At 54.7% G+C, this 26,445-nt stretch overlaps 1 protein-coding gene across 1 annotated transcript; it reads right to left on the reverse strand.

The window, feature by feature from the left end:
* Positions 1–358: 358 nt before the first annotated feature.
* B4GALNT4 (beta-1,4-N-acetyl-galactosaminyltransferase 4) lies at positions 359–16,447 on the reverse strand. The gene is given in 21 exon segments (XM_078148242.1): positions 359–1,129; positions 1,639–1,765; positions 1,970–2,123; positions 2,250–2,322; positions 2,432–2,585; positions 2,683–2,875; positions 2,877–3,030; positions 6,511–7,486; positions 7,564–7,658; positions 7,786–7,886; positions 7,977–8,086; positions 8,177–8,314; positions 8,493–8,559; positions 8,642–8,720; positions 9,300–9,367; positions 10,221–10,321; positions 10,551–10,641; positions 10,977–11,072; positions 11,183–11,275; positions 11,371–11,486; positions 15,843–16,447. Coding segments are annotated over 21 exon segments (3,258 nt in total). The 5' UTR covers positions 16,000–16,447; the 3' UTR covers positions 359–1,014.
* Between the last annotated feature and the right edge of the window lie 9,998 nt (positions 16,448–26,445).

Consider the following 26,445-nt stretch of genomic DNA (forward strand, 5'->3'; position numbering starts at 1 on the left):
GGGTAGCAAATCCAGTGGAGCCATCTTTTACTAGGGCTTCTTGGATAGAAACGGGGGCTGGGCACCCCTAAATTGATGCTTACCAGACCTGCCCACCTGGGCCTCTGTTTCAAGGCTTCCTTTCAGGCTGGTCAGGTTTGTCCTGAAAGCTTGCATCCATTATCTTGGGTGACCCACAACGGGAGAGAGGGAAGGAGAATTCCCAGATGACAAAGCCAAGCCTAGCATCAGGCTGGCCCCTCAAGAGAACTCGGCCCTTCCTGTCTAGGACACTCCAACCCAGTCTAGGGCAGCTGGCTGCACCCTGGCTGGGTCCTCAGCCAGACCCTCCACAAAGGACCCAGGCAGAGTGGACAAGTCAGGAAAAAAAAAATGAAACATTTCATTTTATTCTGAATAAAAAACTCAAACAGACAGAACGGTTAGGAATTGTGAAAAACTTCATCTCTAGGACACAATTTCACAGAAATCATCTCGCACAGTGTGGGCCTGGTCACTTGCTCCAAGATCAAGTCCTTGGGAATGGCTACTTGCTCCCCAAGTGCTCTGGGGGCCCCCTGACCCAACTACAGCAATAGGCTGGGTGCTGGGGGGAAGGGGGAGTGGGGGCTGTCCTTTCCTCCCTTCCCTCTTCTGCCTTGATCTCAGAGTTAAATGGTCTGCCTCTGCAGAGCCTGCCCAGCTTGTCAGAAAGAGGGCACCCTAGTGCTATCCTCTCTCTCAGACTTTGCAGTCCAAAGCCAGGACCCTGGCCCCTCTCCCCCCTGAGGGGGTCTTCTGAGACAAGGCTGTATCCACTTCTCCAACCCGAAGGGCTTCACCAGGGTTGCCTTCTTTCAGAAGAGAAACAAGGTCCCATACCTCTCAGACTCCTTTAGGTGACTCCTTTAGGGCCTGGGGGGAGTGGGGCCAGGGCTTGTCTGAGTCCCCTCCCCTCCAAGGAAGGAGCTTCCCTGAGGGTCCTGGCCCCTCAAAGGGGTCATTGACGGACTCCAAGGCTTACAGAACCTGAGCTCAGTCACGGGGGCCCCTCTTGCTCCTGGCATCCCACATGCCCCGCTTGGAGTGGTAGTGATGGTAGAAGTTTCGGAGCCGGAGCCGTTCTACCTCCAGGCCGGCCTGCAGGACCCTGGGGGGAGGGAGGCAGGGCACAAGTCCCGAGGTAAGGGCTGGGGGCTATGCTTGCTCTCCCTGGAGACTTAGATTAAGTACCTCCAGTCCCCCATGCCTGGAATTCTCTCCCTCATCTCCACCTCCTGGCTTCCTGCTAGTCCCAAATCAAGCCCCCATTTTTTAAAATTTGCTTTTGGAAGCAACGGAGTTAAATGTCTTGCCCAGGGTCACACAGCTAGGGTCTGAGGCTGGATTTGAACTCAGGTCCTCCCGAGTCCAGGGCCGGTGCTCAATCCCTGGTGCCACCTAGCTGCCCCCAAACCCCATCTTCTACAAGAAGCCCTCCCTGAGCCCCTGAAATTCCGCCTCCCCCCACCCCAATTTATCTGGTTTATAGTTTATCTGCTCGAATGTCATCTCCCCGGTAAACCGTGAGCTCCCTGAGGACAGGGCCTGGCTTTTGCCTTTCTTTGTCTCCTCAGTGCCAAGACACAGATGGGGAAGGGGTTGGGGGGAATCAGACACCTGTCCAGCAGTTCCCAGTCCTCGCCGCCCCAGCGGTCTCGGAACTCCTCGGTGTTCATGCCCCCAACTCGGTCAAAGTCCGACTTGTAGATCCCGAAGAGACCGAAACCATTCACTTCCCAGTAGCCTGAGGGTAAGGGGAGGCCAGAGATGGGGCCTGGGACACTAGGATCTTCCCTGCCTCCATCCCACGCCCCTCACCCCAGGGTTCTGTCCAGGTAGGATGGGACCGACCACGAGAGCGTCGAGGAAGGCTGGGGAGGGACGGGTCGGCTGGGGGTCCCTCCTGGGGTGCTCCCTGGGTCTCCCTGCCCGGCGATCGGGGGACTACCATGAGGGTCGCCGGGGGAGCTCCCGCAGCTGAGCCGCATGACCACGGGGGCGAAGGCGAGTTTTCCTTCCACGCAGTGTTTGCGGATCCCGTCCAGGATGTTGAGGGGGAAGTGAATGTGCAGGTCACACAAGAACACGATACTGCTGCCGTCCTGGGACATAACATTGGGCTGACCCGCAGCCGGCCCGGGCCTAGCGCCCTCCATCCTCCAAGTCCGGCCTGGCCAGCGCCGCCCCTCCCCGCCCCTCCCTCGTCAGCGCGCCCTGCCCGGGATCACCTCGATGGCGTCCACGCCCGCCTGGAGCCCCGAGGCCCGCTCGAAGTTCCCGGAACGCTTCAAGTACTGGTACCTGGTGGGAGGTGGGTCAACGGCTGTTGAGGGTGTTGGGGCGGGGTTCAGGAGCCTGGGGGTGGGGCACAGGTAAGGGCGGGCGGGGAGGGGCCCCAGGTGCCAGTTACCGGGGTAGACGCGCCGCCCGCAGCGCCCTCTCCACGTCCATGTCGTCGCTGTCGAAATCTACTAGGACCACACTGAAGCGCGTGTCGCCCGTGAGCGTGTGCAGCGAAGCCATGTCCCAGAGGAAGCGGGTCACCCAGCGCGCCTGATTCTTTACTGGGGACAGAAGGGCGGCCAGGGGTGAGTCGGGCCCAGGCCCTTCTCCGGCCACAGCCCCGCCCGAGCTCGGCCCCTGCTCTCCCGCACCCGGTACCTGGCACCACAAAGTGAACCATGACGTCCTGGCGCCAGGCCAGCCGCACTGGCCTGCAGAGCAGGGGCTCGGGGGCGCGGCTCGGGAGCTCCGACGGGGTCCGGGCCGGGGCTGCCTCAGGGGCTGCCTCGTCGTCGCCGTCGCCGTCGCCGTCGCCGTCCACCTCTGCCTCGTCTTCCCCGTCGGCTCCGGCCCCGGGCCCGTGGTAGCCGCAGGAAGACGTACTCAGACAGCCGCAGCCGTCCGTGCCCTCCACGTTCCTGCAGCTCCAACTCCAGCAGGTAGCGGCTGCCTCGGGCCGAGTCCCGGCGCTTCTCCACGTTCACGATGCGCAGCAGCGAGAAGCGCCTGAGTGTGAGGGGGACCGCGGTCACTGGGGCCCGGGGCTGCCGGCGCTGCGCACCCGCCCCTCTCCCGCCCTGGCAGGCGGCTCCGGCTCCGGCCCCGGCCCCGGCCCCGGCCCCGTCTTGGGCCGCTCCATGGCAATCCCTGCACGGCCTTCTTTCGTGGGAGGCCGGGGTCCCTTTCTGCCTGCCTTGGAATGGAGCTCCTTGGAACCGAGCTCTAGCCAGGCCGTATGGGAGGTAATCAGCCGAAGCACTGGCATAGAGGAGGACCCGGAAAGGCGTCCTCTGTGTAAAAGGAGGGATTTTAGTTAGGTCTCAGAGGAAGCCAGGGAAGGCTGGAGACAGATGAGGAGAGCGAGTTGTGAGTATGGGGGAAGGCCAGAGAAGACGTTGGAGCAGAGAGAGAGGACCAGAGTAGTATCAGGGGGAGCAGGGGCACTCAGTGCCAACCAGGATTTGCTATTTGATTCTGGCGATGAGAAAGCCATAGGGCTCTATGGGGCAAGTGTTTGGAGCAGCTAGATGGTGCAGTGGATAGAGCTCTGGTCTTGAAGTCAGGAGGACCTGTGTTCAAAGCCGGCCTCAGACACTTGACACCAGCTGTGTGACCCTGGACAAGTCACTTAACCCCTACTGCCTCACCAAAAAAAAAAAGAAAAAAAAAGAAATGGGGTGCCTGTGAGGAGGATTGCCCCCGCTGGAGGGGGAGGGATAAGGCCGCACTCAACCTTAGTGGCTATTGCAATAATAGTCTAGGCTTGAGGTGATGGAGGCCTGCACCAGCATGGTGGCATGGCTGGAGGAAAGGAGACCTGGGGGAGATGCCCATGAAGACCTCAAAGGTAAAATCCAGAGGCCTAGGCAACAGATTGGATCGGAGAGGGTCTAGAGAGTGAGGAGTGGGAGGGGACACTTGGTAGGGAGCCTGGAAAAGGGGATGGGTCCAGGGTGGGCAAAAGAAGGAGCTCAGTCTGGGATGTGGTAAATTTAGGGCATCTCTGAGATACCCAGTTGGTGATGTCCAAGGGGGCAGCTGGAGATGAGGGGCCGAGGGTTAGGACAGATGTTGGGGCTGGAAAAGTAGATCTGAGAATCCTCAGCATAATCATGGGCACTGAGGATGTCACCAAGAGGGGGTGTAGAGGGAGAAGGGAAGAAGGCTCAGGACAGAGCCCCGGGGACACCCACAGTTATCGGGCATGAGATGGAGCCCAAGGAGCAGTCACATGGGCAGAAAGAGAGCCAGGAGAGAGCAGAGCATCATGAAAACTGAGAGGAGAGGCTCAAGGAGAGAGTGATCGCTTAAGTGCTTTGCAACCATTTCATTTGCTCCTCACAACAACACTGTGAGGCAGATGCTATTATTATCCCCATTTTGCAGTTGAAGAAACTGAGGCAGGTGGAGGGTAAGTGACTTGTCCAGGGTCACAGAACTAGTGTCTGCACTGGATTTGAATTCAGGTCTTTTTGACTTCAGGCCCAGTGCTCTGGGCACGGTGGTACCTGGCTGCCCCAAAGGCTGCCAAGAGGCCAAGAAGGCTGAGGATTTGCGAAAAGGCCGTTGGATTTGGCCCAAGGAGTTTCAGTTGAATGGGCCAGACCTTCCAGGGCTGAGAGAAGAAAGGAAGTGGAGGCACCTAGTGGAGAGATATGGGACAGCAGGTGGCATTGGATGGGTCAAGGCAGGGGTCTTCAGGATGGGGAGCCAGAGGCAGGGAGAGGCTGAAGATGAGTCAGAGAGGAGATCGAAGAGAAGGGTTCAGTCCCACTGCCCCAAAAGGAGGATGGAGCATGGGGCACATCCATGATGCTAGCTAGCCTCGCCAGGATGACCAGCTGGTCCCATCAAATGGCCCTTAGCTACAGGAGCTACTGCTCCAAGCTCTTTCTTCACAAAGCCTCCTTTGTCTAGGAACCCAAGTCTTACTCTCAGGACTGTCCCCTGGATCAGGGGTGTATGACTAGTTCAGTTTGGCCCTGGAGGGTGGGAGAGTCAGAGGGGTCCTCCTAGGAGAGGCTGCCTGCCCCTTCCTGGCAAAAGGAGACTCACCTTGCTTGCATCTCCTCTTCTTTCCCCCCACCCTCATTGTGCCAGCTCATGCCCACTAACTGTGAGTGTCTGCCAGGGCTCTGTCTTTGGCCCTCTTCTGCATGTCACGGACACCCCTCTTCTTCCTGGCACCCCCTCCCCCCCACTGTGCTTCCTCATCTCACAGACCCCCCTTCTCTCCCCACCCCACCCATTGTGCCTCCACACTGACACTTGCTTTTCTCCCTGGTACCCCTGGCCTCCCCATCTCACAGACACCCCTTCTCTCTGCTCCCACCAGCACTGCCATGGCCAGCCAGGCCCTTGTCAGCTGGAATAGCTTCCCAATCCCTCCAGCAGAGAAAATCCTCCTCCCAAGGAAGAGGTCTGACTATGTATGCTGCTCTGAACCTTTTGGTGGTGCCTTCTACCCCTGGCTCCTCCCCAGAGCTCCCTCCTTATCTCCCTGTTCTGGGTCCTTGAGGGCGCCCGAGTTGGCAGAGTCAGCTTCAGCCATTCTGGTGTTTCTAGCTGGGTGGAGGTGCCTAGTGCTCTAACTGGCCTCCTTGCCTCCAGGCTCTCACCTAACTCAGCTCCTCAAATGATCCAGCCTTGACTACCAAGCTGAATTTTCTCAAGTGTAGGACCCCCCTCCCCCGCAACACACACTCCAGTGCCTCCCTCTTACCTCAAGGACCCAACAAGGCTTTCTGGCATTTCAAGTCCTTTCCAGGTCTCTCCCTCCCTTCCCACCCTTCTTGTATTTGCTCTCCCATCCCTGACTCTGCCATCCAGCTGCCCTGGCCTCCTCCTCCTCCTCCTCCTAGCTCAGGGTCTGGCATACAGTAGGGGCTAAATCAGTGCTGACAGTGTGGCTGATCCATCTTCATCTTTGGCCATCCTCCAACCCTCCTCCCCTACTCCTGCTTCCTAGTTTCCTGTCACCTCTCCTGGGTTCCTGCCCTTCTCCCCCCACCCATGACTTTTTCCCTCCCCCTGAGATGACCATTCATCTGGCTCCCATGGGCCTCTAGTTATAGCCTTGGGAGCTTCTCCAGAGTCAGGCCAGTGATTCTGCCTCTGAGCTTAGCCCAGTGCCTGACACACAGCAGGTGCTTACTCAGTGCTGCTACCTGCCTGGCTGGCTTTCAGCCAGAATCTCATCTGGAGGAGCTACTCTAGGACTCTGTGGAGGGGGAGGGATCGATGCCCTGCTGGGTTCCCAAAAGGAGACTGGGATGGCCCTGGGCTTTGGCCTCCCCTCTTGTCGCATGCAGCCTCTGTCTCCCTTTGAAGCCTGACTCAAGAAAAGGCCTCATCTCCAGGAAGCTGTCCCTGACCCCAGAGAGCCTGGGATGGGCAGCCACTGCAGGAGGGTGAGGGACCGCAGCTGAGGCAGCAGCCATGCCCATCCCTCAGCCCCTGGCCTGGCCCCAGCCAGCCCCCAGGTACCCTTCATGCAGGGTGTTCAGCCGCTCCATGTACTGGGCCACAACGTCCACGGCCTCTGACTCAGGCAGCTGGAGGTTCCCAGACACGTTGCATCGAAGGTCATTCCAGTCAGAGCGGAGAAGCTCAAAGTCCATGGCGCCCACGCTGAAGGTTCGCTGCCAGTTGATGGCATCCTCAGGCCAGGAGCCCCTGGGTGGGGCACCAGCCTCCTCCTCTTCACTGTTTTGGGATGTGGCAGTCTCCTCTGGGCCACCCTCAGCCTCCTCCGCCCCCATCTTTTCCCCTTGCTGCCTGGCCTGTGCCACCTCTGACACATGAAGGAAAGAGGTCACTGGCTCGCCACCCTCAGAGGAGGTGTTTGAGGCCAGGCCTGTGAGCCCAGTGGTCAGGTCCAGGACCCTCTGGGTGAAGCTGACTCTGGAGGTCCTCTGGAGAGCATCTGGGGACCTTAGAGCCCTGGCTGTGGTGGGACCAACTGTTGGGGCCCGATGGCCCGGAGGCTGGCGAAGCGCTCGCAAATTTACCCTCTGAAGGGGGCGGGGATAGAGAAAGATGCCAGGCAGTGGGGGCTGCCAGGGGCCGTGGGCTAGCCAGGGCCGGGGCCGTGGGGGCCGTGTCCGAGGGAGCCGGTGCTGCCCAGGGTGGACCCTTGTCACATACACTTTCTCTGCCTTCTTGGGTGATCGTCGGGCAGCACCCTGTGCAGGAGACCTAGGGGGTGGGGCCCGGCCCAGAAAGAGGGAAGTAGACAAGGCTCCGACATGATTCTGGGGTGTGGCTGGGGCTGTGTGGGCCCAGCTCAGGGCACGTGTTTGCCGGCTCTCCCTCCTTGGATGGGGGTGGGGGCTGCTCTTTATGGTCCCTTGGTGGTCCTGAGTGCCCCAGGGAGGAGGGGTGGTCCTGCTTGAGGAGGGCTGGGCTCCTGTGGGCTCTGGGCTATCCGCTTCCTCCTCCTCTTCCTCCTCCTCCAGGAAACCTGGGGAAAAGGGATGGCTAGTCAAGGAACTGCCTAGGAGTGGGAAGTCTGGCAGGACTCTGGCTGGGCACACTCACTGTCTGGATCAAGGAACAGGAAGGCTCCATGCCCTGTATCCTCTTCATCCTTGTCCTCTTCATCGTCCATCTTCATATATTTGTAAAACCCAAACCTGGAGAGGCAGAGGGGTCTAAGAAACCCCTTCCCTCCTCCCCTGGTTGCCCTTTGTAAGCCTGGCAGGACCCGGGCACCTGTCCCCCACCCCTATTCAGCCCCTGCCTGGCCCCGGTTAGCACCACCTCTCCAGGTACAATGGTGACTCCCGGTAGAAACACTTGTTACTAGTTTCCATATGTGTGAGTCGAGTGAAGTCATTGGGGTAAACAAAGGAGAGGTAGACCTGAAGGAGAGAGGGTCACAAAGGTCAGAGGTTAGAGGCAGGGATTCTCTTCCTGGAATGGCGGTGGAGGTTGAGGGAGAGGTCACTTACAAACTGTAGGCCCTGGTAGCGGGCGATGGGGAAGTCCTTGACCACATAGGTGGGGGCGTAGGCACAGGGTACCAGCACGTTCTCTAGATGGGATGGCTCCAACCTTGGTGCTGGGGGGGACGAGAGAGGGAGAGCGGTGGGTGACCCTTCCCCAGCCACTGTCCTCCCCCTCTCCAGCCCCAGCTCCTGCCCCTCCTCACTGAGGAAGAAGGTGTCCCGAGCATCAGGCCTCAGCATGTCTGCTCCTAGCTCCTTGGGCTGCGGGCCTGGCTTGGCCACATGGCTGGCCAGGGACTGGGGGACGTGGGCCACGTGATCCATCTTTAGGGTTGACTCATCTGGGGTGGAAGGGAGGACCCCTGAAGCCAGTGCATCTCCTTCTGGCCTCCTCTATCCAGGACAGGAGTGCGTCCATAGCCTGCCCTCTACCCGTGGCCAGGCATTCTCTCCCAGGACGGGCACTCTCCCTTGGGGTCTACCCCAGCCTGCAGACAGCCACCCCCAGACCTCTCCCACCTGTGTAGAGGGAGATGTGAGAGGAGCCGATGACCTCGAACTTCAGGCCGGGAAGAAAAACTCGCCACTGGGGAAGAAGGGGGTCAACATGTTAGAGCAGGGAAGGGAGGCTCTGGCACTCCTGGGGGACTGATGGACTCAGTACTCACCCCCACCTCCACATGGTCGGACCCCCGGTCATCCTGTTTGTGCAGCAGCTCAAAGTAGTACCGTCGGGAAGAAGATAGCCTGGAGTGGAGCGGGAGGAGAGACTGAGGGTCCTGCCTCCCCAAGGCAGCTAGGGGGAGCCTGTGGGTTCTGCCTGGGGGGGGGAGGGGAGACTGCTGGGGGGAGGGGAAGAGTGAGTGTCCTGCCTCCCCAAGGTGGGGGGGACCAAGGGTCCTGCCTCCTCAAAGCAGGGGAGAGGGAGACTAAGGTTCTGTCTGGGTGGAGGAGGGTGGGAAAGACTGGGGGTCTTGCCTGGGGTGGGGAGGGTGAGACTGGAGGTTCTGCCTGGGTGGAGGAGGGTGGGAAAGACTGGGGGTCTTGCCTGGGAGGGGGAAGGGTAAGACTGGAGGTTCTGCCTCCTCAAAGGGGAGCCTCTGGCTTGCTGGAAGCTGGAAGGGATTCACTTAAGGTATTCATAGAGTAAGCAGGATAACGGGTTTGAACCCAGGCCCTCAGATGCAAGGGGCAGGGACCCCCCCCACCACTTCACTGTGAGGATGGTTTTGTCTGTGCCCAGCAAGTCTGTGACAAGGAGGGGGTGCCCATCCCTGGACATCTGTGTGTCTGTCCATGGCTGGGAAGGGGTGGTCGGTCACTCACCGCTTTGGCTTGGACACTTGTGAGCTGAACTTGGTGAACTCCCCAGGCGCTGTCCACTCAGAGCCGGTCTAGAGAGGGGGGACACAAGGGAAGTAGGTCATTTGGGCCCCTTTTCTTAGTAGGGGGCAATGAACAGCCTTGAGGGCCTGACGCAGGGCCTCTGGCGGGGGGTGGGGGGAGGGGCCTCAAACATCATCCTTGATTCATGACTGGTTGGAAGTCATCTGGCCATTGTTTAAGACCCTGTAGCTACAGGGAGCTCACTACCTCCTGAAGCAGCCAGTTTCTGACAACCTTGACTAGCCACCAGGGACTTTCCTCTTCCCTGCTTGGATCCTAAGTCTGCCCTCCATGCCCAGTTGTAGTCCCCTCTCCCTGGAAGCAGTGGCTTCCATCCCTGAGGGCCCCTCTCTCCAGCCACCCCCATGGCCACCAAGCTTAGGGCAGCTCAGTTCTCTAGGGTGAACATGCCTTCCCCTCAGACTCAGGTGGCTTTGGCCTCAGACCCTTCACAGCCTGGACTTGGGAAGCTGATTTTTCACTTCTCTTCCAAGGATTGGGGATCTCCTAATGTGGGTTCCCCAAAGGTCCCTTGGGAAGGTTCCTGCCAGCTGCTGGGCCTGTGGAACCCAGATGCTTGGCTGGGCACAAGGCCCGCTGGCAGAGTCTTTCTGGCTTGGGAATGCTCCTGTACCTGGTCTGTGAGCAGTGGGGGGCTGGGTCTCCTCACCCCACCCCATCCCTGGGCCCAATTTCTCCTCTGGGGTGATCTTTGTGATAAGCCAGCAATCTATGCTTCTAACCAAGCCGTGGAGAAAAATGCTGAAATAAGCCCCGCCCCCTCCCAGAACAGAGCCTTGGGGCACATCACTGGAGAGCCACTCCCCAGCTCCAGCTCTGGTGGGAATTTCTGGGCCGTACCTTGCCCACGTAGGCCACGAGTTGGGCACCTGCTGGGCTTTCATCTGGGCTCAGCCAGAACTCAGAGTTATCATCTGAGGCCACAGAGAACTGGACATCACCTAAGGACCAGGCAGGGGCAAAGAGTCAAGGCTGGCAAAGAGTTCTGACCGGTCTCAAGGCTCAGGGAGACTCAGTGATTCGGGCCCAGATCTCCACGTCCCCCAGGCTCTCCCATCTCCCACTCTTGTTGAGATTCCAGCAGGAACCCATACCAGGGCGTCCTGGAGTTGGTTACAGAAGGATGTGCCCCCTTCCCTCCAGACCTCCCCCAGCACCCTTCCCCCATACCATCTCTGCTGGGGTGGATATAGCCAAAAATCCGCAGTCCATAATTCTTCCACTTGGGTGACACAGCCAATTTCTTCACAGTAGTTCGGGTCTGGGGAGGGCCGGGGGGGAGGGGTGGCAAGCTGGCCACTTCTTGATCCCAGGGCCCGCTCCTTCCAATGCCCCCCATACTAATGCTCCCCACAGACTCTCCCAACCTTCAGCCTCTGATCTTCATCTCCAGCCTTCCTCCAGTGTCCTACATCCTCCCCCAATAACTTCTTGACCTCTGGTCTCTACCTCCAATCCTGCCTCCCTGTTCCCCTGCAACCTCTTCAGCCCCCCAATGTTCCCCAGTCCTCTCAATCTCCCTTCCTTAGACTCTGGTCCAGTGCCCCTCCCCTGGCCCACTGCCCCCACCTTACCTCCCTCCAGGTACACACTCACATGGGGAAACAGTGGGAAATGAAGATTCTTTCTCAGGCTCCCCACAGTGGCCCCACACCAGTCCTCAAACACGTGCAGGTTAACCTTCCCCCTGTACTGTGTGTGCAAAAGGCCCATGGACCTGTCATACTGAGTCTAGCAACCAGTGAGGGCTGGGGTGTGAGTGGTAGCCTTCTCCAAGCCTTCTCCCCCTGCCCCCAGCTCACCTCCTCCTGCCACAGGGGGACCTGGTGGGTGAGGTTTAGGGGGGATGACCTTCCCGTCTGGCCAGAGAAGGTGCTTAGCTCCCGACCCTCCACCTGCAGGAGAGATTGTGACAGTGTGGAGATGGGGGAGGGGGTGGGAGGGAGACACCCCCCTCCCCCCCACCTGCTTGTTTTTCAGGACCACTTACCAGCTGGTCTTCCTCATGACTCTCACTGGAGTCTTCCAGTCTCTTGGGGGGGGACACGACCTGGGGTCCCCCCACCCCTTTCCCAGCATCTGTTACCTCACTCAGCTTCTCTCCATCTGCAACGGCAGCACATGGGGGAAATGTTGCATGGCCCCCCATGAGAGACGAGGCTCCCCAGACCTCCCCCACACCTGCTTCCTAGGTCGGGGGGCTGGGTCCCAGGCCTGCAAGCTCTCCTGATCTCCCCAAGTCCCTGATCCCCAACACAGAAGAGCCCTGCCAGGGAGTCAGGGGTGGGTGGGAAAGCACGGGGAGAGGCAATAGTGATGACCCATCTCCCACAGTCTGCTGCTATGAGGGATGCACCCCGAGTCTCAATAATGTAAACCCAAGGGCTTGAAACTGAAGAGAAGGAAGAGAAAACTTCCTGCGTGCACTCCAAAGTTAGCTTTTGCAGATGGCTGGATCAGAGATCCTCCAAAGGCCTCAGGGTGGGGGGGCGTACAGCCAGCCAGGCCCAAACACACAGGCTGCCCATTGTCTCTCGGGGTCACAAACCAAAGGAGGCAACTTTGATTTGAACCCACAGCACTGGGAGATCAGGGGGGTCAGGAGGCTCCGCATGGGACTGTGGCTCTGGGTGGGCAAGGACATATTTCAGGTAGGAAACCCGGGGGTCACAAACACACAAGGTGTATTTGTCATCAGATTACATGAGAGACTACTCAGACAGTAGGGGAAACAGAGAAGGGGCCCTTGGGGTGCCATAGGAGTAAGGGGGGCTTCAGTGATCCAGAGCCCTTTGCCCAGGGGAGAGCAGCGTGTCTCTCACTAAGGGGGGGGGCTGCCTGCTCAGAGGGAAATGATGGGATGCTTGGTGGGAGGGGGTGTGATGATTCCATGGAAGAGTCTGGGCTGCAGGAGAGGTGGGCCGGATACAGCCACACACGAGACCCCCAGATTTGGGGAGAACGGGCTTCCAAGGGTTCAGAGAAGGGAGCATGGAGACCCCTTGGCCAGTCTGACAAAGGGGAAGCCAGCCCAGGAGAGAGGAGAATCAGGAGTGAAATTCTGAAGGGCCCAAGAGGACGTTTCACTGAGGAGAAGCAGGGCTAGGGAGGGGGCATCTCCAAAGGCCGACCTGCTGGTGGACACTGACAGAAGGCAGAAGGCAGCTGGGAGGGCCAGTAGGAGAAGAAAGCTCTAGGATGGGAGCCAGGGCTGGGGAACCTGAGAGGCCACACCAGGGATGATGGAGGGACTGTGCACATAGTAAGGGAGAAGGGCTTCCCTCTGCCAAGGAGTGTCTGCAGGAAGGATGGTCCAGTGTAAGAGGACCTGGCTGCAGACCTCACCTCTGATGCTCACTGCCTGGTTGGCCCTGGGTCAATCGCCTAATCTCTCAGGGCCTCAGTTTCCTCATTCTGCCAAATAAGGAGGTGGGAGAGGATGACCTTTGAAGTCCCCTCCAGCTCTAGGACCCGGACTCAGCCTTGAGACCCCACACATCAGTGCTGCCCCTCCCTGCATCCTCCCACAAATTGGTCCCTCTGAATGTCTGGACCTCCCCTCGATGGCTCCTCCTGGCTTCCAGAGAGCACCTGCCAGTCAAAATACTCTGAGGCCTGAGGCCTGAGGGTTGGCCAAAGAGAGAGCCTTCCAGGTCTGCCTAAGGCTGGAGAGCACATACATGCCAGGTGAATCGGGGAGAGGCATGCATCTAAACCCAGGAAGGGCTGGCCCCTGCTAACTTTCCTACAGGCCAGTCCTACCAGAGTGGAGTCAGATTTTACACTGGTTAGGAGGTCCAGACTGAGAGAGGTCACACAGGTGGACAGTGTGCATGGCACCATGTTGAAGAAGAGAGCTGCCAGCTGGGCCCAGTCCCCCTCACTGCCCTTCAAGCCTCCCTGCTGCCTGAAGATGGGCCCCACATTAGTGGAGTGACTGCTCTTCACACACTTCAGGACCAAGCCTGGACCCCTCCACTGGGATGCCTGTCTGCATCTCAAACTGGGCAGATACCACACTAGGCACCTTGTCTTCCACCCACACCTGTCCTGAATTCCAGCCCAGCTGCCTGACCATCCAGTCTGGCAGCCTCAGTGGCAGCATCCCAGTACGTCAGGCGGCGGAGCCTAGCCCTCCTGTTACAGACCGGGGGGAAAAAACTTGCCTAATGAGTCAGTCACATTCCTCCCTCAGGTCCTTGCTTCTGCTTCATCTTGTCAGCCCCTTCTGGGGGACAACACACAGAACCACCACCCTAGGTAGATCCTCATCTCCTCTCACCTCGACTACTGCAAAAGTCTCTGAATTGGGCTCCTCCAGGCTTCCACACTTTCCCTTCCAATCCATCCTCCACACAGCTAAGGCACACTTCTTATCTCTCTGGATCCCACTACCTACAGGATAAAACGCACACTCCTAATCCTGGCATTCAAAGCCCCTGACCACTTGCCCCTCCTTCCTCCATGCCTTCACAGCCCCCATCTCCAGACCTATGGCAAAGTGGCCAATGTGCCTCTATCCTCCATGGCACCCAGTGCAGAGGGAAGAAAGGTGAGGCAGAGCATCTGATGGGAGGGAAAGGTCAATGTCGGATGGAAGGGGCTGATGGGCTCTTTGGCTCTGGCTCTCTGATTCAGCACTTCCCCAGGTTGGTTTCCGGGGAGTGATGAGCAGATGCTGAGGTTTTAACTTCCCCATGTTTCTGAGAAACTTGCTGTCCTTGTTCTATACCTCCCCACCCCCATGATCCTGTGGGACCCTTACCTCACATTGAGCCCAGCTACCTGCTAGAGAAAGGGGGTGGGGCTGAGTCCTCAGAAACAGGAGAATAATGGCTTTCCCTTTGGGGAGCTGTCTGGTATTCCCACTCCCCTTGCCTGGAAAAAACTCTTCTGGGCTACCTCATCAGAGGCTGTCCTCTTCTCTCAATTCACCGCCACCTTCCTTGCTCAGGCCTTAGCCTGTACAGTCTCCTCACTTACACTCTGGCCCCCTCTTCAGTACATCCTGCATTCAGCCACCAGAGTTCCCTCCTAAAGCAGTGGCTCTACTCCAGAACATTCATTGGCTCCCTATGGCTACCAACCTAAGGCATAACTGTGCTCGGCTTGAAAGGGCTTTCCACTCCAGCCCCTGCCAAGGTGTTCTGCATACATTCTACTTTCCAACTACTGCTCCCCAGACCAGGCACCTCATCTCTTGCCTCTGTCTACATGACAGTTCCCCATGTCTGTATACACACTATCTTCACCTTGGCCTCTTCCCCAGTCTGAGGCTCAGCTTAGGGAATGACAACTCACAGGGGACTTCCCCAACACCCCTGCTTTGTCAGACTCTCACCCACCACAAGTATCCTTGTATTTACTTGTCTCGTGAATGTCTGCCACCCCAGAGACTGTTTTGTTATTGTAAAACTAGATCTTAGTAGGGGACTTTTCAAAGATGTGTGTATGTGTGTGTATGTGTGTGTGAGCGCTCACACACTACCTCGCTGAAGCAAGTGTGGCCCCAGCCCTTGGAAGGAAATCTGAGTGGGGGGAAGGGGCGAGGTCCTAGATACTTCTGGGGAGCTCCTTTCCCATTCTGGGAGTCCCTCAGCTGCAATTTCATGCCCAGACTGCTTGGCCCTGCCCTCACCAGATGTCAAGCCTCAGTTTCCAATACACAACCTTGGGATGAAAAGATGCCACAGAAGGATGCTGCCTCAGTATTGGGCCAGGGACAGTGACCTCTCCCTTGCTGTTCACCCACTGAAGAGAGAACAGAGAATCCCTTACATGGCCCCAGGGACTCAGTATTGTATCAGACCCAGTGGGCACAGGGCCCCAGAAGGAGGCGCTACTGGTTTCAATCATATTCTCAATGCGTTCTGATGAGAGGGCTAGGCGCCTTCTTGCCCAGCACCCAATGGACGAGCCGCTGAAAGCCCAGTGCTGACAGGTGGAATGAGGGGAGCTGAAAGACCGAAGTCTGAACAGGCAGGCAGAGAACACAGAGTTGGCCAGTATCCACAGCTGGGGATCAGGGAGTAGGGAACCATTGATGGTCTTAGAGTGCGGAGAGACAACGGTCGGAACCGTGCTTTTTCTGAGTGGAAGATGGACACCCCCACAGAACAAGGGAGTTAGGAATACCAGAACAAGGAAAGCTCCATCTGTGCTCTGTCTAGACAGACATCTCTAACACAGTGGGTTTCAGTGGTTCCCTTCCCCGTCCTAACACTGGCCTGCCTTGGAGTGACCTTTGTCTGTCTCTTGCCTTGTCCTAATGGGTTTTGAGATCTTCCTAACTAAGACCCCAAAGGCCCCCCCCACATCCTTAACCCTTTCCTCCCCAGCTACTTCCTGAGGTGAGGCTATCAGTGTGCCATGACCAAGCCGCTCCCCCGCCCAGGTTATCAGGCGGATCCAAGGCCCCTAAGGGTGTGTGGAGGGGAAACTGAGGCAGCTAGGGGACCCTACCTGGGCCGGAGCCTCCACTGAGGCGCAGCCGAAGGGCTCGGCCCTGGCGCACGAGGCTCAGGTGCAGATAGGTGAGCCACGCGGCACAGGTCAGCAGCACGAGCAGCAGCAGTAGGCGGAACTGCTTGCGAAGCTTCTTCACTGGGAACCGCAGCATGGTCAGGGTTGGGGTCCGAGCTGGCCCGCCCAGGGCTTCCTGGGCCTGCCTGCCCTCCTGCCCTCCCTCCCTCCCTTCTGGTCTGGCAGTCCTTAGCTGCCTCGGCCTCCAGGCACCACCAGCCTCATGCTCCCCGGGCCCTGGGCAGGGAAGGGGCGGGCAGGGCTGGAATGGACTAAGCTGGGCAGAGCCCGAATGGGCCGAGCGGGCAGGGATGGACTGGGCAGGGATGGATTGGGAAGGGCCGGCGTTCCCTCCGTCCCTCCTTCCTTCCTTCTCATTCCAGGGACAGCCAGGCCCAGGCCCAGACCCACTTCAGCGCCCACTAACTGGCGCCCGGGCCAGGGCTTCGTGCATCGGGCAGGGGGCCGGGGCTCGGGGCCAGCGCATGGATCCTTCCTTCCTCCTCTTCCTCCTCCTCTTCCTTCTCCCCTTCTTCTTTCTCTCTCCTCCCGCTCCTTCTCCCCTTTCTTCTCCTTCCTCCTCCTCCTCGTCCTCTCCCCTCCTCTCCTTCCCTTCCTCTCCCTCCTCTTTCTCTTCCTTCTCCTCCTCCTCCTCCTCCCTGCCCGCCTTTGTCCTTCGCAGCCACCCGAGATGGGGCTTCCCAGGCGGGACTGGCTCTGAAGCCTTAGCCCGGGGGCCCCGGCTGCTTTCCTGCTGTTGGAGCCGGGGCCGGAGCTGGACCGAGAGTAGCGGCAGCAGAAGCGGCAGCAGCGGCAGCAGCAACAGCAGCGGCCGCGCTGCGATGCTACCCACCGTGAAACGGGCCGCGGGCCGGCCGCCGGTGCTAGGCCAATCACCGACCGCCTTCTCCAGAGGAGCCAATGGGCTGCCAACGGAGGCGGAGCCCGCAGGGGTTAGGCTGCACCTAGCGTTCATCTCCACGCCAACGCGCAAACATCCACCTGGCGGACGGAACCATCGACAGCCCGGCTAGGGTGGGGAGATCTGACAGCTTGGCCTCCTGTGGCTCGGATCTCGTGCCCCTGGGCCCCGGACGTGGCAGGCAGAGCGGATACTACCTGAGTCCGTGGGGCTGTGCCCCTCTGTGGTGGCGGGCCTGGGAGCAAGACGGCCAGGATGCGGGGAGGGATCTAAGCTTCCCCCCTCGTCAGGGATGGTCCCTCCCCGGCAGGCCTGAGGGGCGGTGGCTGCGGGCGGGTGGCGGGAGGGATGCTGAAGCTGGACCAGGGAGGAGGGAGAAGGATGGAGGATGCTGTTAGCTACCGGCAGGCCTTTCTAACCTCGGCCGGGCCAGGAAGCCTCTGCCCGGGGCCAAACCGCTTCCCCTCAGCATGCCCGGGATTTGGTGATCGTGACCCCCCGTTTATGCGTGTGTACCGGCAGGGAACCGGTACCGTCTCAGGAGCAGCCCTAGGCTTCAGCACGTGTACGGATGTGTGCGTGGGTGTGCGGGTCTGTGCGGAAAGTGTCCATGTGCAGCTGAGGCTATGGAACCACTGGCAGTGGGGTGAGCCTGCCAGGCTCAGGACCAGAGGGACCTGAATTCATGGGAAAAGCTCATCTAGGTCCCCTGACCTAGGGCATTTATTGCAATCAACACGTCAGAATCCCTGCCATGTACTAGGTCTGGAGTTTCCACCTCTACCAAGGAGATTCCAAGGGTAACCCTTGTCCCTAGCCCATGCCCTGGGCACTCTGCTGGGCGTGGGACTTACACAGAGGCCCTGCCCTCGGGAGATTCCATTCGTCAGGGCTCGTCTATGGGTAAGCAAACACTCAGCACTTTGAGGAGAGGAGACAAAGAAGGCCAGGTAAGGCCCCCAGTGGGAGGGGGCACACAGCCTGAACCTTGAAGGAAGAGAAGGGTTTCAACAGGTGGAGAGAGAGATGCTTTGCGATCTGTCCTGGATGAATTCAAGGAGTCATTGTTAAGCACCTGCTACATCTCAGTCACTGAGAATACAAAGCAAAAAGAAAAGCAAAAGGGGCAGCTAGGTGGCGCAGTGGATAGAGCACTGGCCCTGGATTCAGGAGGACCTGAGTTCAAATCTGGTCTCAGACCAAACACTTGACACTTACTAGCTGTGTGACCCTGGCAAGTCACTTAACTCCTCAAAACAAAACAAAACACAAAGCAGTCCCTGCCCTCAATGAGGATGCATTCTTTGGTTGTGTGTGTGTGTGTGTGTGTGTGTGTGTCTGTGTTCGAGGTAACAGAGAGAAAGACACAGAAAAAAATAAATACAGAGAGAGACAGGATTAGACACACAAGGAGATGGCTGTGTCTGTGATACACCGCTTACAATATGTCAGGCTCTGTGCTAAGTTTGGGGCATATAAAGAAAGGCAAAAGCATGGTCTCTGCTCTCAAGGAAGTCACAGTCTAACGGGGAAGACAACACTCTGACAGCTATGTACAAACAAACTCTGGACAGATAAACTGGAGATAAGCAGCAGAGGAATAGTACCAAGACTAAGAGGGATTGGAAAGACTTCTTGTATATGGCAGAATTTTAGTTGGGACCTGAAGGAAGCCAGGGAAGCTGAGAGATGTAGATGAGGAGAGGGAGTGTTCAGCCTGCTGCTTGGTCACTGAAAATGCCTGAAGTCTGCAGGTGGGGAGTCTTGAGTGAGAAACATAGAGCAGTCCAGGGTGACTAGGCCATAGAGAGAGAGAGAGAGAGAGAGAGAGAGAGAGAGAGAGAGAGAGAGAGAGAGAGAGAGAGAGAGACAGAGAGAGAGACAGAGAGAAAGTATAGTGCATGAAGACTGGAAAGGGAGGTGGGCAGTAGGTGATGAAGAGCTTTGAGTGTCAGAAGGTTTTATATGTGACCTTGGAGGTGATAGGGATCCACTGGAGTCTGTTAAGTAGGAGGTGACTTGGTCAGCCCTGCACTTTAGAGAGATCATTTTGACAACCAAGTGGAAGATGGTCTGGATTGAGGAGAGACTGAGGCAGCTAGTGCAGTAATCCAGGTGTGAGGTGATGAGCTCCTGAACCAGGGTGGAGACAGGGCCAGAGGTGAAATTGACGGGCCCTGTCAACAGATTGCATTTGGGGGCCAGGGATGGAGGTGAGGATTTGGGATGCCAGGCTGGGTGATGTGGAAGTTAGGAAGAAGGGAGGGTTTAAGGGGAAAGACAGTGACCTGGTGAATTGAATATGTCTGCTGGCTGTCCACTTTGAGATGTCCAAAAGGCCATTGAGAGGTCTGAAAGGGAGACTGAGGTCAACAGAGAGATTAAAGTAGGAAAGATAGATGTGGGCATCATCAGCATAGAGATGGATGGTCACAACATCCATGGGAGCTGAGGAAATCACCCAATGAGGTGTTATAGAAGGAGAAGAGCAGAGGGCCCAGGACAGAACCTGAGGGACCCTCACAGTTAGTGGGCATGATATGGGTGAAAATCCAGCAAAGGAGACAGAGGAGGAGCGGGCCGAGAGGGAGGAGGAGAGCCAGGGCAGGGAGAGGGGTGTCTTGAAAACTCTAGAGATGAGTATTGAGAAGAGGGTGATAGACAAAGTCAAGGAGGATGAGAATGGAGAAAAGGCCGATGCATTGGGCAATTAAGATATCCTTGGGGGACACCTGTGGGAGGGCAGTTTCCATTGAATGATGAGGTCAGAAGGCAGACTGTGGAGAGTTAAGAGGAGAGTGAGAGGAGAGGGAGCAGAGGCACTGAGTGTAGATTAGTGGAGGCATCCAAGTGTAGACAGCCTTCTCAAGGAGTGTAGCTATAAGAGGAGGAGAGAGAAAGAATGATAGATAGTGGAGATGGATGGATCTAGTGTGGGTTGGGTTTTTTTTTTTTTGAGGACGGGGAAGACGTGGACATGTTTGTAGCAGCGAGGAAGCAGCCCGTGATCAGGGAAAGATTGAAGGTTGGGGTGACAGAGCTGACAGTCTGCTGGAGGAGCCAGGATGGATTGGAATTGCTAGTGTCCTGATCTAAGTCTGGCCTTCTCAGTGTGTGTCTGAAGTGGGCGAAGAACTGGGAATTTAGGGTGTTGGAGGGATTATTAATATGGACATTGAATGGCTGATACAGAAATGTTTTGCAAGACTTCACATGTATAACTGGTAGAATGCTTGTCTTTTGTCTCTTGGTGGGGGGAGGGGCAGGAGGGAGGGAGAGAATTCTGAACTCAAAATGTAAAAAAAAAAGACTTAAACAAATAAATAAAAATAAATGAAAAAATATTGAGGTCCCTAGTACTGGGAATGTGGGGTGTAGGGATGTTCAGAGACCAGCCCCATCTACCTTTGGTCCACCTGCCACCCAACTCTCATCTGTGGCTCCAAGAAGCCATGGCCGGCGCAGTGGCCATGCCCAGGAAAGCCGTTTGGGCAGACCAACTAAACCAGGTGGAGAGTAACAGCGTGGGTAAGTTGGGGGTGTCTGCCACAAGTATGTGAAGACACCCCTTGTCAGAATGGTGGATGAAACAGCTTGCTGGGTGGCCATGGAGGCAGCTGATGCAGCACTATGGAGCGCTCCCAGCTTGGTCAGACATGGAAGGCTCCAAGGTCATCCACTGCACTCTGGGGCATCACCAGTCTTGACTTTTGTCCTGCCATTGGACTGTGATGATTCAGAGAGAGTGAGGCGGACAATTTTGTGCAGCTCTGCCTCCCTTCAATCCAATTTATGCCATATCATTTTATCTTTACAGCAAATGGGGAAGTTTTGAATGCTGTGGATGAGTCCACTTACCTTGGCAGTGCACTTTCCAGACATGTTCACATTGAGCTCGAGTCACCAGAGCTAGCTTGGGTTTGGGAGGCTTCAAAGGAAAATGTGAGACAGAAGAGGGATTAGACTGACCACCAGCTGAAGGTCTACAGAGCCGCTGCACTGATCTCGTTGTATGCCTGTGAAACAGGACAGCCTACCAGCACCATGCCAGGAAACTGAATTGCTTCCATTTGAATTGTCTTAGGAAGATTCTGACCATCACCTGGCAGGAGAAGATACCTGACACTGAGGTCTTTTCTCAAACTGAACTGCCAGGCATTCAAACTCTATTGCAGGCAGTGAGCCCAACTCTGATGGGCTGGCCATGTTTGACTAAAAGGCTATTTCACAGAGAACTCACACAAGGCAAGTGCTCATATGGAGATCAGAAATGATACAAAGATACTTTCAAGGTCTCTCTGAAGAACTTTGGAATCGATTGGGAGACACAGGAGAGAGACCCTGGCACAGGACCATCCACGGTGGTGTGTCCCCATCAAAGAAGGAGCTATGCTAAAATGATTAATGCAGAAATGTTTTGCATGGTTTATAACTTATATCAGATTGCTTACTGTCTCAGGGAGGAATAGAATTTGGAATTCAGAACTTAAAAAAAGAATGTTAAAAATGTTTTTGCATGTCATGGGGGAAAATAAAGTATGTTTTTAAAAGGAGGCATTGTGCTCTATGAGCAAAGCAGAATTGCAGTAGCTCAAACGTAGCATGAGATGTGCAAATTTAGAGCCATCTGCCATCCAAATGTCCATATGGACTATTTGTGCCTACCCTGTGGTAGAGCCTTCTGAGCTCATATTGGTCTGATGAGCCACAGTCAGACGCATTGTGCTGTGGCCCCGACATAGTGAGGCCCTTTTGGTCCTCTTCAAGAACAAAGGATGACAACCAGCCAATACATAGTTTATGCAAAGTAAATGGAAATAATTGTGTGTACGGGGGTGGGGAGCCGGCCAGGCCTTGTGTTGGAAGCAGCACAGGGAAGATACTTCCAAGGGACACAGCCTGAGCAAAGGCACCGGGGTGGTAACTCCTCCTGAAACCCCTTTTAGGCCAGTTTGGCTTTGAACTTGGAGATCTAGGAAGGGAATAATGTGAAATCAAAAATGTAGCTTGGCGCCACCTAGTGGACGGCTCTTAAATACAAAGCAAATGAATTTCTATTTAATCCTTGAAGGAACAGTGGGTGATGTGCTCAGACCTGTGCTTGAGGAAAATTCTTTGGACAGCTGTGTGGAAGATGGACGGAGGAAGTGAGATGACAGCCTGTTCTGGTGGTCAGAGGGACTGACCAGGGTGGCTGCTGGGGGCTGGAGAGGAGACAGACGGAAGAGATGTGGGCAGTGAAGCAGCGACATCCAAAAGTGGCTGGACAAATGTCAGGAGGGTGAGGGACCAGCCCAGGAGAACACTGAGAGTGGCTATCTGGGAGCATGGTTGTGTCTGGACTTGGTGTCAGGGAGACCTGAGTTCAAATGCAACCCTGCACACTTCCCAGCTATGTGACTGGCCAAATCACTCTGTTTGCCTCAGTTTCCTCAACTATAAAATGGGGATAATAATGTCACCGACTTCCCAGAGTTGTTGTAAGGATCAGATGAGATAAGATTTGTAAAGCACTTGGATCAGTGCCTGGCCCATAGTAAGACCTGTGTAAATGCTTGTTTCTTCCCTAGGGCCTCCCCCCCCCCAGTACAGATGTTCAGAACAGGCGTATATTGGGGACAGCAGAGAAGATGGGATGTCCGTTTGGATACGTCCAATAGGCAGCTGGTGATATAGGGCTGGAGTTCAGGAGAGAGACTGGGGCAGGCTATGTAGGTCTGAGAGTCATTGGCAGAGAGATTTTACCTGAACTTTACATGAACTTATGATGAGATCACCAAGTACAGAGAGAGATGGTGAGAAAGGAACCCAGGACAGAGCCCTGTGAGACACCCACAGTTAGTGGGTGGGAGCTGGGTGAGGATACAGCAAAAGAGACTGAGAAGGAGTGGTCAGATAGAGTAGGGGGAGAACCAGGACAGCCAGTCCAATCCTCCAAAGGGATCTTTCTAAAGCTCAGGGAAGGGAAGAAAAGGAAACAGGCATTAATGAAGCACCTACTGTGTGCAAGCTGCATCCCTCCCACCCAGACTATTGTAGCATCCTGCCTGCCTCCTGTCCATCCTCCCTAAAGCACAGTCTGGGCAGTTGACTTCTCATCTCAATAAATGTCAAAATAGTTCCCTGATGCTTCGGGATCAGATATAAAATCCTCTGACTTTTTTTTTTTAGGCAATTGGGGTTAAGTGACTTGCCCAGGGTCACACAGCTAGTAAGTGTCAAGTATTTGGTCTGAGGCCAGATTTGAACTCAGGTCCTCCTGACTTCAGGGCCGGTGCTCTATCCACTGTGCCGCCTAGCTGCCCCATCCCCTGATTTTTAAAGGCCTTCTTTCCTTTCTAATCTTCTTGCCTTTTACCCCTCTCCTTCTCCCCTCTCTGTTGCTAGCACTGAGTTCTCCATCTCCCAAGTCTGGACACTGTCACTGCCTGTGGCCCAAGCCTTGAATGTGCTCCCTCCTCATCTCTGCCTCCTCCAATCCACCCTTCTGCAAACAGCCTTACCTCCAATTTATCCTGATCACACTTTGTGCAGTTTTTGTCTCTGTGAGCTCTCTTGGTGTACCCAGTGCTTAGCACAGTGCCCGGCACACAGTAGGTGCTTCACCCATGCTTATTGACTATCTAAGAACTGAGAAGAGGCCATTGGACTTAGCAAAGAACAGATCACTTGTAATCATGGAAAGAGTAGTTTCAGGCAAGTATGCTAGGGTGGGAAGCCAGATTGGAAGGGATTGAGAAGTGTCAGAGAGGACAGGAAGGACAGTGTTGTTTTTTTTTTCTCCCCACTTAATAGTATTTTATTTTTTCCAATGATATGTAAAGATAGTTTTCAACATTCACTTTAACAAGATTTGAGTTCCAAAATTTCTCCCCTCCCTCACCTCCCCCCTCCACAAGATGGCTTGCAATTTGATATAGGCTCTACATGTGCAATCATTATAAACCTATTTCCACATTAGTCTTGTTATGAAAGAAGAATCAGAACAAATGGGAAAAGCCACAAGAAAGAAAAGACAAACAGACAAATAGTGAAAATAATTTCAATAATAAATTTCAAATAAATTCAATTTGCATTCCAACTCCGTAGTTCTTTCTCTGGATATGGGTAACATTTTCCATCATGAGTCCCTTGGAATTGTCTTAGATCATTGTATTGCTGAGAAGACCTAAGTCTATCAAAGTTGGTCATCGCATAGTGTTGCTGTTACTGTGTACAATGTTCTCCTGGTTCTGTTCACTTCACTCAGCATCAGTTCATGTAAGTCTTTTCAGGTTTTTCTGAAATCTGCCCGCTCACCATTTCTTATGGAACAGTAGTATTCCATTACATTTATACCACAACTTGTTCAGCCATTTCCCAATGGATGGGCATCCCCTCAATTTCCAATTCTTTGCCACCACAAAAAGAGGTGCTATAAATATTTTTGTACATGTGGAGCCTTTTCTCTTTTTTGTGATCTCTTTGGGAGGCAGACCTAGTAGTGTTATTGCTGGATCAAAGGGTATGCACATTTTTATAGCCCTTTGGGCATAGTTCCAAATTGTTCTCCAGGAAGATGGTGGAGTAAAAAGGTAGTTGCTCTCACCCTCCCCTATCAGTCTCTGAAAGCCCAGAAAATATCACCCCAGAAAAAACCCTGGAACAGCTGAACCAGAAGAAAGACAGGGAGCAGCAGTGCAGTAGCCCAGGTAGCTTGAGGGATTAACAGGAAAAGTCCTTCTTACCCTGGGGGAAGAGGAGCGGTACCCGACACCCAGCTAGCGGAAAGCCCCACTTCAGCACACCAGGGGAACATCCTGGTGCCTTGGCATTCTACAGCAAATGGGTCTCCCAGTGCCTCAGCAAAAATAAGGGAAGCAGCACTACAAAGGGCCCCAAGCAGATAAACACCCTGCGGCATCCATCTGAAAGGACCTGAAGAAAGCAACCTAGAGTTGCCCAAAGTTCCAGCCTTGCTGATTCCAGCCCAACAGGTAAACTGTCAGAACCCTACAGCCTCCAACTGTCAACCAGGAGAGATCCTGAAGCCCAGGTGGTAGAGCAGGCAAACACCAACACCTGGACCTCCAGTGCCTCAGTGAGGGCAGGGGGAACCAGGTGGAAACCAGCTCAGAAAACCACCAGGTGCCTCGGCATTCTACCACAAAGGAATCTCCCAGTGCATTAGCAGAACAAAAGGGAGGACAACACTGCAAGAGACCCCAGGAAGATAAACACCCTGCAGCACCCATCTAAAAGGAGCTGAAGAAAGCTAAAGGAAAGGAAAAGCAGGCAACCTAGAATTGCCTGAAAGTTCCAGCCTTGCTGATTCCAGCCCAACACAGGTAAGCTGCCAGAACCTACAGCCTCCAATTGCCACATAAGAGGCCCCAGCACACAAAGCCAGTGACCAAGACCTAGGCTCCCAACACAAGAAGCTTGGGTCAGTGCCCTCTGTTCCCCAGCAGGAGAGCTCAATCTCTTTAAAGGCCAGGGAATAAAGAAACACCATGAGTAAAAAGAAACCTACCATAGATTCATATTATGAGAAGAGTGAAGATCAAGACAGAAATTCTGAAGAGGACAACATTGTCAACAAACCCACATCTGCAACAACAAAAGGGAATATGAACTGGTCTGAAGCCCAAAAAGCCTTCTTAGAAGAGCTCAAGAAGGATTTTAATAGTCAAATGAGAGAGGTAGAAGAGTCCTTCAAAAATACAATTGGCCAATTGGAAAAAAATACACTGAAGAAAACAAGTCCCTAAAAAACACAATTGGCCAACTGGAAAAAAAAAATACACTGAAGAAAACAATCCCTAAAAAACACAATTGGCCATTGAAGAAGGAAGTACAAAAACTAACAGAAGAAAACAATCTGTTAAAAACTAGAATTGGACAAATGGAAACTAATGTCTCTATGAGAGAGCAAGAATCAGTCAAACAGAAACAAAAAAATGAAAAAATAGATGAAAATAAAATACCTCATGGTAAAACAAGACCTGGAAAATGACCAGGAGAGACAATTTAAAAATTATTGGACTACCTGAAAATCATGATGAAAAAAAGAGCCTGGACAGTATCTTTCAGGAAATCATAAAGGAAAACTGCCCTGAAGTCCTAGAACCAGAAGGGAAAATAACCATGGAAAGAATCCACCGAATCACCACCTGAAAAAGATCCCAAATTGAAGACACCAAGGAATATAATAGCAAAATTCCAAAATTACCAGATGAAAGAGAAGGTGCTGCAAGCAGCCAGAAAGAAACAATTTAATATCATGGAACCACAGTCAGGATTACACAGGACCTTGCAGCTTCTACATTAAAAGCCACATGATATTCCTAAGGCAAAGGAGCTTGGAATGCAGCCAAGGATCAACTACCCAGCAAAAATGAGCATCATTTTTCAAGGGAGGAGATGGATATTCAATGAAATAGGAGACTTCCAAACTTTCCTGATAAAAAGACCAGAGCTCAACAAAAAATTTGATGTTCAAGTACAGGACTCAAGAAGACTTAAAAAGGTAAATGGGACAGAAAGATACAATATGTTGTTAATAAGGGCTGTTTACCCCTACAAGGGAAGACTTGCAACCTTGAGAACTGTATTGTTATTACACCATGTTAAAGGAGTATA

Source organism: Phascolarctos cinereus, unplaced genomic scaffold, assembly GCF_003287225.1.
Source record: "Phascolarctos cinereus isolate Bilbo 61053 unplaced genomic scaffold, phaCin_HiC Scaffold_9;HRSCAF=440, whole genome shotgun sequence".
Classification (NCBI taxonomy): Eukaryota; Metazoa; Chordata; class Mammalia; order Diprotodontia; family Phascolarctidae; genus Phascolarctos; species Phascolarctos cinereus.